This window comes from Pristis pectinata, chromosome 5, assembly GCF_009764475.1.
Source record: "Pristis pectinata isolate sPriPec2 chromosome 5, sPriPec2.1.pri, whole genome shotgun sequence".
Classification (NCBI taxonomy): domain Eukaryota; kingdom Metazoa; phylum Chordata; class Chondrichthyes; order Rhinopristiformes; family Pristidae; genus Pristis; species Pristis pectinata.
The window spans coordinates 100,059,305-100,074,190 of NC_067409.1; the positions used below are offsets into that span (position 1 = coordinate 100,059,305).

Below are 14,886 nucleotides of genomic sequence, written 5' to 3' on the forward strand. Positions count from 1 at the left end.
ACATCCACAGCTCTACCTTCATCAATCACCTTCACCACCTCCTCAAAAAAACTCAAGTTAGGAAGACACGATTTGCCCTACAAAAATATTTTTAAACAGTAGGAGAATGGTTTGCGCTGGTGTACAGAGGCATCTTTTCATACTGGTACCCAAAACACAGTGCGTTAACATTCAAGGGGAAAGGGATTTACAAAGGGGAAGGTAAATAGCAGGTTGCTTTATTGCAAGGAAGTTTGAATATAAGTGGGTTTCCTCTGACTACTCTGGTTTCTTCCCACATTCCAAAGACTTGCAGATTGGGAGGTCAACTGGCCACTGTAATTTGCCTCTAGTGTGGGGGTGAGCAGTAGAATCAGGGGGGAAGTTGATGAGAATGTGGGGAGAATAAAATGTGGGGATTAATATAGGATCAATGTAACTGGCTGGTAGATGTTTGGTGCAGACTTGGGGCTGAGGACCCGTTTCTGTGCTGTATCTCTTTATGACTCTCTAAGTGTAAAAGAATCTTGCTGCATTGGTACAGAGCCTTTGTGAGACACTGGAGTACCATGTGCAGTCTTTGGCTTCACAGCCAAAGATGAATTCGCATGTCTTCGAAGCTGCGAAATGCATATTCATTGGGTGGTTCCTTTGATGAGAAGATTGTCCTATGTTACAACTGTTAGCTATTCATTAATTCATTCATAATTTCAGGCATTTTAACTCGCAGGTGACTCCTTCCCTCACACCCCATTCTTCTGTGCCTTTCACCGAGTGCTCAGATATTCTTCTGTTCACACCTTGTCGTTGACGATCTTTGAATGTTCCAGAAACTATTCTTCCCTGTGCTCCACCCCTGCACTACAACACTCACTTCAGATTCCTTTCTCATCCTGAACTCCCAATGAATTCTCAACTTCTGCACCTCCATCATATGATAAAATGGTTGGCATATTCAGTTAAAATAAACAATCCCTTCCCTCCTTTGGTATTTTACATAGAAAACCTACAGCACAATTCAGGCCCTTTAGCCCGCAAAGTTGTGCCGAACATCTCCTTACCTTAGAAATTACTAGACTTACACATAGCCCTCTATTTTTCTAAGCTCCATGTACCTATCCAAAAGTTTCTTAAAAGACCCTATCGTATCCGCCTCCACCACCGTTGCCGGCAGCCCATTCCACGCACTCACCACTCTCTGAGTAAAAAACTTACCCCTGACATCTCGTCTGTACCTACTCCCCAGCACCTTAAACCTGTGTCCTTTTGTGGCAACCATTTCAGCCCTGGGAAAAAGCCTCTGACTATCCACACGATCAATGCCTCTTATCATCTTATACACTTCTATCAGGTCACCTCTCATCCTTTGTCGCTCCAGGGAGAAAAGACCGAGTTCCCTCAACCTGCTTTCATAACGCATGCTCCCCAATCCAGGTAGCATCCTTGTAAATCTCTTCTGCACCCTTTCTATGGCTTCCATATCCTTCCTGTAGTGAGGTGACCAGAACTGAGCATGGTACTCCAAGTGGGGTCTGACCAGGGTCCTATATAGCTGCAACATTACCTCTTGGCTCCTAAACTCAATTCCATGATTGATGAAGGACAATACACCATATGCCTTCTTAACCACAGAGTCAACTTGTGCAGCTGCTTTGAGCACCCTATGGACTCGGACCTCAAGATCCCTCTGATCCTCCACGCTGCCAAGAGTCTTACCATTAATACTATATTCTGCCATCATATTTGACCTACCAAAATGAACCACTTCACACTTATCTGGGTTGAACTCCATCTGCCACCTCTCAGCCCAGTTTTGCATCCTACATCCCGCTGTAACCTCTGTTAGCCCTCCACACTATCCACAACACCTCCAAGCTTTGTGTCATCCTCAAACTTACTAACCCATCCCTCCACTTCCTCATCCAGGTCATTTATTAAAATCACGAAGAGTAAGGGTCCCAGAACAGATCCCTGAGGCACACCACTGGTCACCGACCTCCATGCAGAATATGACCAGTCAACAACCACTCTTTGCCTTCTGTGTGGAAGCCAGTTCTGGGTCCACAAAGCAATGTCCCCTTGGATCCCATGCCTCCTTACTTTCTCAATAAGCCTTGCATGGGGTACCTTATCAAATGCCTTGCTGAAATCTATATACACTAGATCTACTGCTCTTCCTTCATCAATGTGTTTAGTCAAATCCTCAAAAAATTCAATCAGGCTCGTAAGGCAGGACCTGCCCTTGACAAAGCCATGCTGACTATTCCTAATCATATTATACCTCTCCAAATGTTCATAAATCCTGCCTCTCAGGATCTTCTCCATCAACTTACCAACCACAGAATTAAGACTCACTGGTCTATAATTTTCTGGGCTATCTCTACTCCCTTTCTTGAATAAAGGAACAACATCCACAACCCTCCAATCCTCCGGAACCTCTCCCATCCCCATTGATGATGCAAAGATCATCGCCAGAGGCTCAGCAATCTCCTCCCTCACCTCCCACTGTAGCCTGGGGTACATCTCATCCGGTCCTGGCGACTTATCCAACTTGATGCTTTCCAAAAGCTCCAGCACATCTTCTTTCTTAATATCTACACACTCAAGCTTTTCAGTCTGCTGCAAGTCATCACTACAGTCACCAAGATCCTTTTCCATAGTGAATACTGAAATAAAGTATTCATTAAGTACCTCTGCTATTTCCTCCGGATCCATACACACTTTCCCACTGTTACACTTGGTAGGTCCTATTCTTTCACGTCTTATCCTCCTGCTCTTCACATACTTGTAGAATGCCTTGGGGTTTTCCTTAATCCTGCCTGCCAAGGTCTTCTCTTGGCCCCTTCTGGCTCTCCTAATTTCCTTCTTAAGCTCCTTCCTGTTAGCCTTATAATCTTTCAGATCTCTAACATTACCTAGCTCTCTGTACCTTTTGTAAACTTTTCTTTTCTTCTTGACTAGTTTTATTACAGCCTTTGTACACCATGGTTCCTATACCCTATCATAACTTCCCTATCTCATTGGAATGTACCTATGCAGAACTCCACACAAATATCCCCTGAACATTCGCCACATTTCATCTGTACTTTTCCCTGAGAACATCTGTTCCCAATTTAAGCTTCCAATTTCCTGCCTGAGAGCCTCATAATTCCCCTTACTCCAATTAAACGCTTTTCTAACTTGACCAATTTTGGCCAATATCTTATGCCCTGACCACCCACAATCACCTTTGCCAAGGCGGACAGAAATATATCATCAAAGGAAGGCAGTTGAACTGGCCACCATTTATTTTTGCTTTTGAGTTATAATCGGCTTCAGTTACTTAAGCATAACTCAACTAAGATTTAATTACTGAGTCTTATTGTACATGCATTAAGGGTTGAGTTTGACATGTGAATCATAGGTTATGCAGAATTGTTTTTTAAAAATTGTGATTTTTACTTATTCATGTAAATGATTCATGTTAGTATTTTATTTGAATGAATGCAGAGCTGTAAAAATGATAAGAATCCACATGAATATCTATCAGTTAATACATAAACCAGTTGCCATAGGTTATAATCTAAATCATTTCTTTGTCTGCATATTTCAATAAGCTAAATTCATGCTTGTGTCAAAATGAATCATGTATCATTGTGTTAGGCTAATATACATGGGGAAAAATCAGTGTTGAACTGCTGCCATTTACCCCATAAAACTACCAGGAGTTTGGGACCCTATACGAACATAGAGGTGCTGAGGTTTCCTGGCTGAGCTCCATAACCATCTCCCAGCTGTACACCAGCATTGGACTTCTCATAGAGTTCAATTCTGGAGTGCAAACTTATAGCAATTACCCAAAATTTATGCTAGGAAATCTGTTTTTCATGTGTTATTGTTAATTGTACAATTGACTTAAGAGGTTTTGATTGTTTCTCAATATCAGAGACATTAGAGGCATTCACAGTTTTGAACACAGACAAACTGGAAGTATGGAATGTGACTGAGTTGCTGGACAGCTTTTCAGCTGCTTCATGGTTGGGTTTGTTCTGCCTACACATCCCTCCCGCATTGTGATAACACAATATCTGTTCTATTTAACAGAATGGCTCCATACCCTACAAGGCCATGCAGTCATACATGACCTTGCCATTTTAGGTTGGGATATTACCAGGAAGTTGAAATTAAGGGACATGAAAAATCAACTCCCTATTTTTTTCACATGGCACTAGGAAACATGGGGTCTCTCTGCTGACCACAAGCTTTGGCCTATTTAGCCAATGAAGGAGGTTACTCAGCTAATTCAGTCCGGCTGGCTTCTTGTAAGAGTGCTCTAATTAATTCCTTTCCCCAGCTCTTTTCCCATATACCTGCCATTTTTTTTGTTCAATTTCCTTTTGAGAGCCCTGAATGAATCTGCTTCCATCACGTTTTTCCAACAGTGAACTTCAGATCACAACAACCCACTGGTGAAAGAACCTTTGGTTCTTTAGCCAATGAGTTTAAATCTGAGCCACCTGGTTCAGCTGATAGAAACAATTTCCCTCGATTTATCTTGTCTTCAGCCTTCATGTCTTTGAGTATTTTTAATCAAACATTCCTCTCAACTTTCTTCTCTGTAAAGTGAAGTACCCAATGAATAACTTGGGTACAGATGATAAAATAAAGACATTTAAGAAAGAGTAAGTTCACAGAAGATATATTGGTATACTTGAATTAAAAATAGCTGATGATGCAACAGGTTTGACCTTTGACATTTCCCATGGGAAGGATGCATGGGTTCACTGCTGAATCTATTTTTCTGCATTGTTTCAAAGCTCCATCTAATTGCCTTTGAATTGACTGACAGGTGGGTCTTTCGCTAGTTTGTTGTGGATCTGGAGTCACATAGAGACCCGACCAAGTAAAAACAACAGGTTCATTTCTTAAAGGGCCTTAGCGAACCTGATTTTTTTTTAATGACAATCCAATGGTTTCATTGTCATGGATACTGATAATTGTTTCATTTTTCAGATTTAATTAATGAACTCAGTTTAATTTTTCCCCAATGCCTGTGTGGTATTTGAACTTGCATCTCTGGAATACTAGTCTTGTAACATACCAACTCTTCTACCATACCTAATTGGAGCTATTCCTGTAATATAATTTCAACATTCACTCCAATGATTTATGCCATAACCTAAAGACCTCAAATATCAGTTCAGCTTTTTACAGTAATTCCAAAGTCGTCATTATTTTCTGCAAATGGCGAAAGTATGCAATGTAGCATAATGGCACCGAAAAGTTCAATTGAGCTGAAAATACAACAGGATCTATTGCCAAACGTGAACTGAGATCCAGGCATCCTCAGAGTATCACGTGCCCAGCACTTGGGTTGTCTATTTCAAAGCATTTTTTAACAACATAAAAGCACATGATTTGAAGTGCCAGTTTGTGAACCCTTTCCCTCACTCCCTTGAACCAGCACCAAACTTACAATGCGAGCTGCCATTAAAAACATTCTACTTATGACACTGGAAAATGAAAAGGCTGTTCAACCCCTCTAGCCTGTTCTGGCTGATTTGTGACTGCACCACACATATACCCATTTTTCTCACATTGCTTTATACCTTCAGTTAACAAAAATCCATCAGGTTCTTATTTTGAATGAACAGTCGACCCAACATCAACTGCCATTTGTGGAAGAAACATTTAGATCCTTATCACCTTTACATATGGAACTGTTTCCTTACTTCAATCCTGAAGGGCCTGCCATTTGTAGTTTGCTGAATTGGAACAGTTCTGCAAAATAACTTTAATATAAAGGTTCAGAACAATGTTGATAAGAAGATATTTAACATGCCCTGGAGGATTTTTAACAATACATCTTCCCATTGGTTTGACGTCCGAGTGAAAAAGAATCATTTTGTGATTAGAGCCTTCCTTTCTTGTTTCCTTACCTTATCATCTAGTTTTCTTGCACTAAAGGTCAACTCCACATAATCGTCATTCCCTGAGAGTTCCTCAGCAATCACCTGCATAGAGAAAATGCAGTGCATCATCTGAGTGGACAAGATTCACATCAATATCAGTGTCAAGAGATGAAGGCCAGACAGAGATCGCAAGCAACAATAAATGGGGTGAAGGCTGTAGAGGAACTTAAGTGTAAACACTTTCAGAGGGATGAGAGTGTGTCTCCTTCAAATTATGCAGGGTGGGAGTGGGGCGGTGGGGCCACTTGTGCATGCACAATTATAGCATTTTTTTTTATGGATTATCAGATTGTCCATGCCCCTACTTGCCTCCCCTGAGGCTAAGTTAAGGTCCAGCAAAAAATAAACAAGTTAAGGCTAATTCAAGGCCCAATAAAAAACAGTTACTTTTTATAAGTTATCAGGGAAGAAATAGAATGATATGGTCATAAGGATTTGGGCTATGGTATGTCAGGGTGGTAGTAAGTGGAGATAGGAGATCATTAAGAACATAAGAAACACAAGAAGGCTATTCACTAAGATCAGGGCTCATAAAATCCCCATATCAATTGATACCATAGTATCCAAGAATTTGGCTGATATTTAGAAAACAACCATAAATCAACAAGCCACATAGGTAGCAATTGTTCAGTTTTCAATGCACCAGTTTCCCATCAAACCGTCACAGTGAACAGGGTAACAGAATGTATTACATCTCCAAAGGCAAGGAGCTGTCCTGCCACTTATTCTGCACTGAGTGATAAAAACTTGCCTGAACGTCAGTGATAACTCCTCTACTCTTCTTCAAAATAGCATCATGTATCATTTATGACCACCTACCGGATTTTGGTTTAATATTTCATCGGGAAGGTGGAATCTGTGATGGCGCAACACTCCTTCAGTACTGCACCAGAACTTATTGAAATTAAGTCTTTGACGTGAAAATTAAATCCACAAGCTTTGGACTCAGAGGCAAGAATGCTACGGATTGAGTTGTGATTGACAGTGGATAGAGAGGCCTGCCTTCTTTCCAGTTCTGCTCCTAGCAAGAACCTTTCGAAAACGCAACCTCAACCTCAATTTACAGCCAATCCTGGCAGTTTGCTATAGAGAATCAACAGTCTGCAAGTTCATTCCACCTCGCCAATTTATGACTTCTTGCTCCACAAAACAGTGATCTCTGGAAATAAAATTAACAAATGATAACAATCACTACTTAATTGCAGTTTAACAAACTGACAAGGATCATCTTTTTGGAGCAGGTATTTTTTTTATTTATTCATTTTTCAGGATGCAAGTGTCCTCACCATTAGAATAGTTATGCTAGCTTCTGTCTCACATTGCCTGATATATGAAGTGATGGATAATGCCTCTGTAGTTGTTCAGAGGGCTGAGGAATAATGTAGTAACCTGAAACAAACAGAGCATCTTCTCATTCTCTTGTGGGAGGTGGACTTCGCTATCAAGGCCAACATTTAAAGACCAATCTTAGTTGCCTTGAACATGGTGGTGGAGAGCTGCCTGTTGAACCATTGCAGTTCATGTGGTGAGAACATTTCAACAGTGTTGCCTGGTCAGTAGTTCCAGAATACTGACACAAGATTTTTTTAAAAATCAGTGTTCAGAAGGACCTTAGTGTCCTTGGACACGAATCACTGAAAGTTAACATGCAGGTTCAGCAAGAAATTAGTTAGTAAAAAGTGAATTTTCTTTGATTGCAGTACGACTTGAGTACGAGATGAGCTGCTGCAATAATACAGAAAACCAAACACCTACAGCTGCTGGAAATCTGGAATAAAACAGAAAATGCTGAAAAATCTCAGCAGTTAGGCAGTATCTGTGGAACAAGAAACAGTTTCTGGTCAAAGAACCTTCACCAGCAATTATACAGAGCTCTGGTGAGACTGCAGCTAGAGGATTAGGTACCGTTCTGGTCTCCCTAACTAAGGAAGGGTATACTTCTGACAGGAGAAATGCAATGAAGATTTATCAGATAGATTCCAGGGATGATGGGTTTGCATATGAGGAGACACTAAGCAGATGAGATGTCTGCTCTCCAGAGTAGAAGGATGGGAATCGATCTCTTGAAACGTACAAATTTCTAATGGGGCCTGACAGACTAGATTTAGAACATATTTTGCCTGGGTAGGGGTCCAGAATTAGGGGTCACAATCCCAAAATGAGGGGTTAATCATTCAGGATAGTAATGCAAAGAAAGCTCATCAACAACAGGATGGTGAATCTTTGAATTCATCACCAAAGAGGGTAGTGAAAGGTCAGTCACTTAAGTATGTTGAAAACATTTAGTGAGAGATTTTTAAATATTAGGGGTTAGTGTAAGGAAGTAGTGCTCAGGTAAAAAGTCAGCCACAATCTTATTAAACAGTGAAATAGACATGAGAGGCCAAAATGGCCTTCTCCTGTTTCTATTTCTTATGTTTTTAATTATTTCATAAAAATTATACATCATTAGTAAGTGCAGCATTTAATACAGACTTTCTTCTTTAAAAAGTATTTGTGAATCAAATGTGTCATTGCAATGATTCAGTAGTTTTCTTGATGTAATTATTAATACTAACTTCTTATTCCAGACTTACTTAAGATACCGAGTTTACATTTTTCAGCTGCTGTGGGGGAATTCATGTGTTTGAATGAGTAGTTTTAGTCTCCAGATGTAGTCCAACAACATCACCACCACTGTACAAAATCAGTCTATGCACAATGGTGTGTGTAGTAACCTGGGGGTTCTGAATAGATATCTTGTAATGAACTTGCTCTTCTCTTATCTGTACATTCAGAAATTGCATAGAAAAATGGTGCATCTGACATTAAATCAAAATCATGATGAGGTTGTAACATATTGCAACCAAATTGCTGGCTCATTTATACTCAATCCTCAGATACTGTAGAATTAAATATACCTAATCTTTAAGGCATATTACAAACTAATGACCAAGCTTTATTATGTATGAATTTCTATTACAATAAATGTCTCGCTGTGCTTTATTGTGCACTTTATGGCTATTGGCTAGTGTGTTTACAGTCATCTGTTTATGGTCTCACAAGGATTTGACAAATGGAAGCCATCTGGGACAGGCAGTGCATTAATTTATTGGTAGGGCACAAGCATACTTATTATAAGTAAATCAGCACTTGCCATTTGTGTCTCTGTCAGTAATTTGAAGCCAATGCAGGTCAAAGTGCTTCCAGTTAAAAAGAAAGAGAATTGTGAAGATGCATCATGCACATTTTCGCAGTGAGGCAAAGAGACAAAATTAACATACCCTCCCTTTGCCCAGAAAGGCACCAACCACTTCTCCTGTATTAATACACAATAGGAGATGCAAGTAATGGGGCTAGCCCTGCGGGTGTTCCACTCTGACCAGTCCCAGTTTTGTCTACTGTGCTGCCTTGATCATTTACCTGCGATTAATGAATGTTTGTATATACCTCTGTCTACGGAACCGTACTTTTAATAGTACAAAACCATAAAATAAATTACTGGCTGCACTATTGCACAATTTGCTTGTACCTTTACTTTCATATTACTAATTCTTCTCTGCCTTCCTTTCCTTCCTGGCGGGACCATGACCAGGAAGGAGTCACTACCAAAGGTACCAGCTAAGTGATAGCTGCTGGGATCATCACCCAGGGCCTAATTCAGTGGAAAAAGAGTCCTTCCAGACATTACATTGCTGTGTTACTTTGTTAAATGCACTGTCCATAAATCTGAATGCCAAAGTTTGAATGTGCAGATAACCCTGGGTGATAACTTCATGCTATGTGGTCATTAAACTCAAAGAGTTGTTGCAAGCAGTAATTCCTCTTAATAAAAAAAATTCTGCATTTAAAAAAATAGGCACTCGTGGTGTTGCATTATCAGAACTACTATCTTTTGGCTGAGGCAGTAAACCAAAGATCCATCTGTTCTCTGAGGTAGACATAAAAGATCCCATGGTTCTATTTTGAAGAAAAGCAGTGGAGTTTATTCTGGTGTCCTGGTCCAACATGAATTCCTCAATCAATACCATGAAAAAGCTAATTATTTGGTAAATATCACATGGGGCTTTTTCTGGGAGTTTACTTTGTGCAAATTTGGTGGCTGTATTTCGTATATTACCACAGTATCTACACTTCCAAGGCACCCAATTCATTATAAAGCATTTCGGCATTTCTTGAAAGGAATGTGTAAGATACTATAGAAAAGTCTTTTTCAAACAGACAAATTGTATCTTTTTTGCAACTTTATGGAATTTTTTGCATCTTTAAGGAATTTGCATCTTTACCACTCTTCAGAAATTGAATATGGAATATTGGTAACACCATAAATTTAGATATTTGGCCAAGTAACATTTCCAACCATCTTGGTATCTTTCAAAATAAGTAGAGAGCACTTAAGTATAGAATATATATATTTATTAAGACTATAAAATTTATATCTGATTACATTCACAACCACCACACCTATGCCCAATATCATCAGAATGCTTTAATAATAGCTCTGTGTAATGCTGCATTATAACAGTAATCATGCTCTACTTGCTGTAAAACACTTGGGGATATCTTGAGGTTATGGAAGGCACTATAGAAATGGAAATCTGTCTTTCTGACCTTCTTGCAAAACTGATCGATGAAACCTTCCTGTTTCATTCTTCAGTTATATGAAAGTAACAAGAATAATGTCAAGACTATCCCGATAAGTAAAAATGTAAATATCAAATATAAGATTTCATTTCAATGCAGGCAAATAACCAAAAATTGAAGAGACAGCCTAATTCCTACCTCATTCCCTTGGGAAATTCAGGGTATCATGTAAGATTACTCTATTACCAGACTACATTATATAATTATGTTGAGTCAGTCTGAGACATCAGACGTGGCAAATGTTGATCTTCTGGCTATTTAACCTTAATAACAATAAATGGGCAATTTTAGTTCATCTTATTGTTCTATCAATTTCAGTGACTGAAATGCTTTATTTTCAAAATGCATTACCAGGTTGTACATATGTAGGAAAATTTAAACAAGGATTCAGCCTACAGACAATAGATTGTAACATTGAAAACAGATGCTGGGATCGTTTAGTACTCAGGGCCCTGAGGTCAGATGACTGCTCATAAATCCTCATGTAAGACAATTGGAACAATAACCTAGGCTGACAGAATGCTGAACATTTAGATAGGTTTTCTGCTGAATGAGAGTGTGCATCTCTTCAGGTCAGACTTAGTCCATTTGGTAGCGCCTCCACTCTGAACCAGAAAACTGTTGACTCATTCCCATTTTCCAGAGACTTAAGCATAAAACAACAGCCTGATTATCCTATGCAGTTCTGAGGGAGAGTTGCATTGTCAGAAGTGCCTTATTTTGGATATATTAAAGCAAAGCCCAGTCTGCTCTTTCAGATCCTTGCAAAGGATTGCATAGCAAAGCTCTAAGAACTTGCAGGGGAGTTATTCCTACATCAAATCCCAGATTTATCCCTCGGTCAACATTGCTAACAACAGGTCATCAGACTGTTATCATATCGATGTTTGTGAGTGTTTCTGTGTGCAAATAGTCTGCTGCATTTCCCATATTGTAACAGTGGTTATACTTGTAAACTGCCTGAAAATTAAAACACAAATGCAGATGCTGAAATTCTGGAGTAAAAGCAGAAAATGCTGAAAACTCTCTGTAAAAGTAAAACAGAGTTAATGTTTCAGGTCCAAGATCCTGTGTCGGAATGGTGAAAGGGCGAGAAAGTTAGTTTTAGGTTGCAGAGAGGGTGGGGGGGAGATAGCCAGGACAAATGGAATATCTCTGGCAGGGTGAAGCCAGGGTTACTGTGGGATAAGCTGCAGATGAAGTCATCCACTTGATACGTTAATGAGGGCAGTTAGAGAAAGAGAGAGCAGGAGAACACAAAAAGCTGTGTGATATACTGAGTGTTTCCAGCAGTTTCTGTTTTTACTTCTAAATTACTTCACAGACAATGAACTAGTTTGGGAATGACCGAAGACCATGGAAGGTGCCAGTAAAATGCAAGAGTTCCTTCTGAGGGTCGAATCAGAAGGGGACAAACCAGACTGGATGTAGAAAATGGAGCTTCAGGTGAATAGGGGCAATGATGAACAAAGTTTGTCAGGAAGGAGTGTATAATAGAGCGAAGTAAGGGAAAATGACAAGATAATTTAAAGCCTCTTCATCTGAATGCCCGAAACATTTGTAGCAAAATGGATGAGCTGATGACACAAATAGAAATAAACAGGCATGATTCCATAGCCATTTCAGAGGTGTAGTTGCAAGGTAACCAAGGCTATAACTTGAACATTCAGGAGTATTTGACATTTCAGAAGGATAGGCAGAAAATAGAACAGAGTGTAAATCAAAAAATAATGAGGATTTGCAAGAAATATACAGCAATAATCAAGGATATTTTAAGGTTTTAGAATGGACAAATCAACTTGGCAAAGGTAGCTTTGAGAATGGGTTCATTAAGTGTATTTGCTATGGCTTTTTAAACCTATACATTGATGAACCAATTGGGGAGTAGGCTGTTATAAATCTGGTGATGTGTAATGAGAAAGGATTAGTGATCTTATAATAAAAGACGCCCTAGGAAAGTGTGATCATAGTTCGGTCGAATTTCAAATTCAGTGTGAGGATACAAAACTTGGGTCTGAAATAAGTGTCCTAAATTTAAATAAAGGCAATTACAATGATAATGGGAACTGAGCTGGCTGAAGCGGATGGGGAAAACAGATTAAAAGGTAGGGGAGTAGAATTGCAGTGGGCAAGATGTAAATCTCAGCAAAGGTATATTCCAATGAGTAAGGGAGACTTTAAAAGGAAGTTGGGGATGGTATCAAATAAAGGGATACAATGTGGAAGACACAATTGGTGGGCCAAAGAATTGGAATTTTTTCTTCAGAAACCGGCCAGGGATGACTAAAGAAATTATAAAGAGGGAGAACATAGAAAATAGAACTTAGAACATGGAACAGGACAGCACAGGAACAGGCCATTTGGCCCATGATATCTGTGCCAACCATTATGCCAACCTAAACTAATCCCATCTGCCTGCACAAACATTGCTATCATATAGGCCTCCACCACTTCCCCTGGCAGTGCATTCCAGGCACCTACCGCTTTCTGTGTAAAACTTGCTTTGTAAATCTCCTTTAAACTTTCCAGCTCTGACCTTAAGAAGATGGTGCATGAGAGTAATCAGGTAAACAACATACAAAACAGAGAGTAAGAGCTCCTACAGATATATAAAAAGGGAGAGAGTAGCTAATGTAAACATTGGCCCCTTGGAGGATGAGACAGCAGAATTAAATAATGGGAAATAGAGAAATGGCAGAGACAAAAAGTAATCATGTTGGATTGGCTTTCGTGGTAAAAGACACTAAAAACATCCCTGTAATGATAGATAATCAAAGGGGCTACAGGGAGAGAGGAACTTAAAATGATCTCTGTCACTGGAAAAAAAGTACTAGGCAAACTAATAGCTCTAGAGGTCGTCGACACATTCCCTGTACTCGGTAGCGTGCATCCAAGGGTCTTAAAGGAAGTGGTTGCTAATATGTGGATGCACTGGTTATAATCCACCAAAATTCCCTGGATTCTGCCGAGGTCTCTGAGGATTTGAAAATCACAAATATACACCACTATTCGAGAAAGGAGTTGGAAAGCAGGAAACTCTAGGCCAGTTGGCCTAACATTTCTCACAGGGAAATGCTGGAGTCCATTATTAAAAAGATTTATAACAGGATATTTAGAGAATTATAAGACAAGGTTGTGAAAGACCCCGTATCATGCAAGACTTTTAAAGAGGAGTAAGGCCAATATTACTGTGATACGCTTTAAGAAAGATACCAAAGCCTTCAAGAGGTTTCAAAGGAGATCTAACAGAATGTTGCCAGGAATGAGGGAGTTCAGCAACAAAGAGAGAGTTTGGACTTGCAGAGCAGCTGAAGTGGATATTTAATAGGGATCTTCACATTTCTGAACAGTTTTGATATAGTAAGTTCAGGAGACATTGCTCCCAGTGGTGGTGGACATTAACACTGATTGATGATAATCAGCATAAACCAATTATCTGGGAGAGATGAGATGAAATACTTTTTACATTTAATGACATTCAAAAAGTAACAAATAAATATCAGCAGAGGCAAAGTTTGCAGGGCTGTGGGGAAAGGGTAGAGAAGTGGGACTAATTAGATAGCTGCATCAAAGAGCTGGTAAAATCATGACGGGACCAATAGCCTTCTTTGGAGCAGTCTTACTAGAGAAACATAGGACTGCAGATGCTGGAATCTAGATGAAAATACGGACAGAGCGTAGGTGTTCTGCAAAAAGGTCACCTAGTCTGCGTTTGGTCTCACCAATGTAGAGGAGGCCACACTTGGAGCACCAAATGCAGTACATGATATTAAGGGAGGTGCAGGTGAATCTCTGTCTCACCTGAAAGGACTGGATGGAGGTGATGTAGGGGCAGGTGTTGCACCTATGGTGGGAGCAGTGAAAAGTTCCCGGGGCGGGAGCGGGATGGTGGGGGGAGGGGAGGAGTGAACTAGGGAGTCGCAGAGAGAGCAGTCCCTGCAAAAGGCAGGAAGGGATGTGGAGGGGAAGATATGCTTGGTGGTGGGGTCCCGTTGGAGATGGCAGAAGTGGCGGAGAATGACGTGTTGGATACGTAGGCTGGTGGGATGAAATGTGAGGACAAGGGGGACCCTATCCCTGTTCAGAGCAGTCTGATGTCTTTATTTGTCCCAAAGTGGGTTGGCATCCCTTCTTTCTTCATTTATTGTTCTGACATTCTTCAATCTGAATTGTTAATTCTGTTTATCTTTCCATGGATGCTGTCTAACTTGCTGAGTGTTTCCAGCATTTTTTGTTTTTGTTTCATTTATTGTTTTCTCTGAAAAATACCATGGATTTTTTAAATATATTAATGCAAATTCCGGAGATACAATATTCAATTTGTTCCAAGAGT

The 14,886-nt window shown here is 39.9% G+C and overlaps 1 protein-coding gene across 3 annotated transcripts in view; it reads right to left on the reverse strand.

Moving 5' to 3' along the window:
• Positions 1-14,886, reverse strand: part of cpne4b (copine IVb) — a 256,642-nt gene that overhangs the window by 57,012 nt on the left and 184,744 nt on the right. For 2 of the 3 annotated variants that reach the window (XM_052015660.1, XM_052015659.1), the window contains exon 5: positions 5,898-5,972. The exons of the other annotated variant lie outside the window; for it this stretch is intronic. In XM_052015660.1, coding sequence (XP_051871620.1) covers positions 5,898-5,972 — 75 coding nt within the window. The remainder of the gene's footprint in view (positions 1-5,897; positions 5,973-14,886) is intronic. 3 annotated transcript variants of the gene reach the window in all.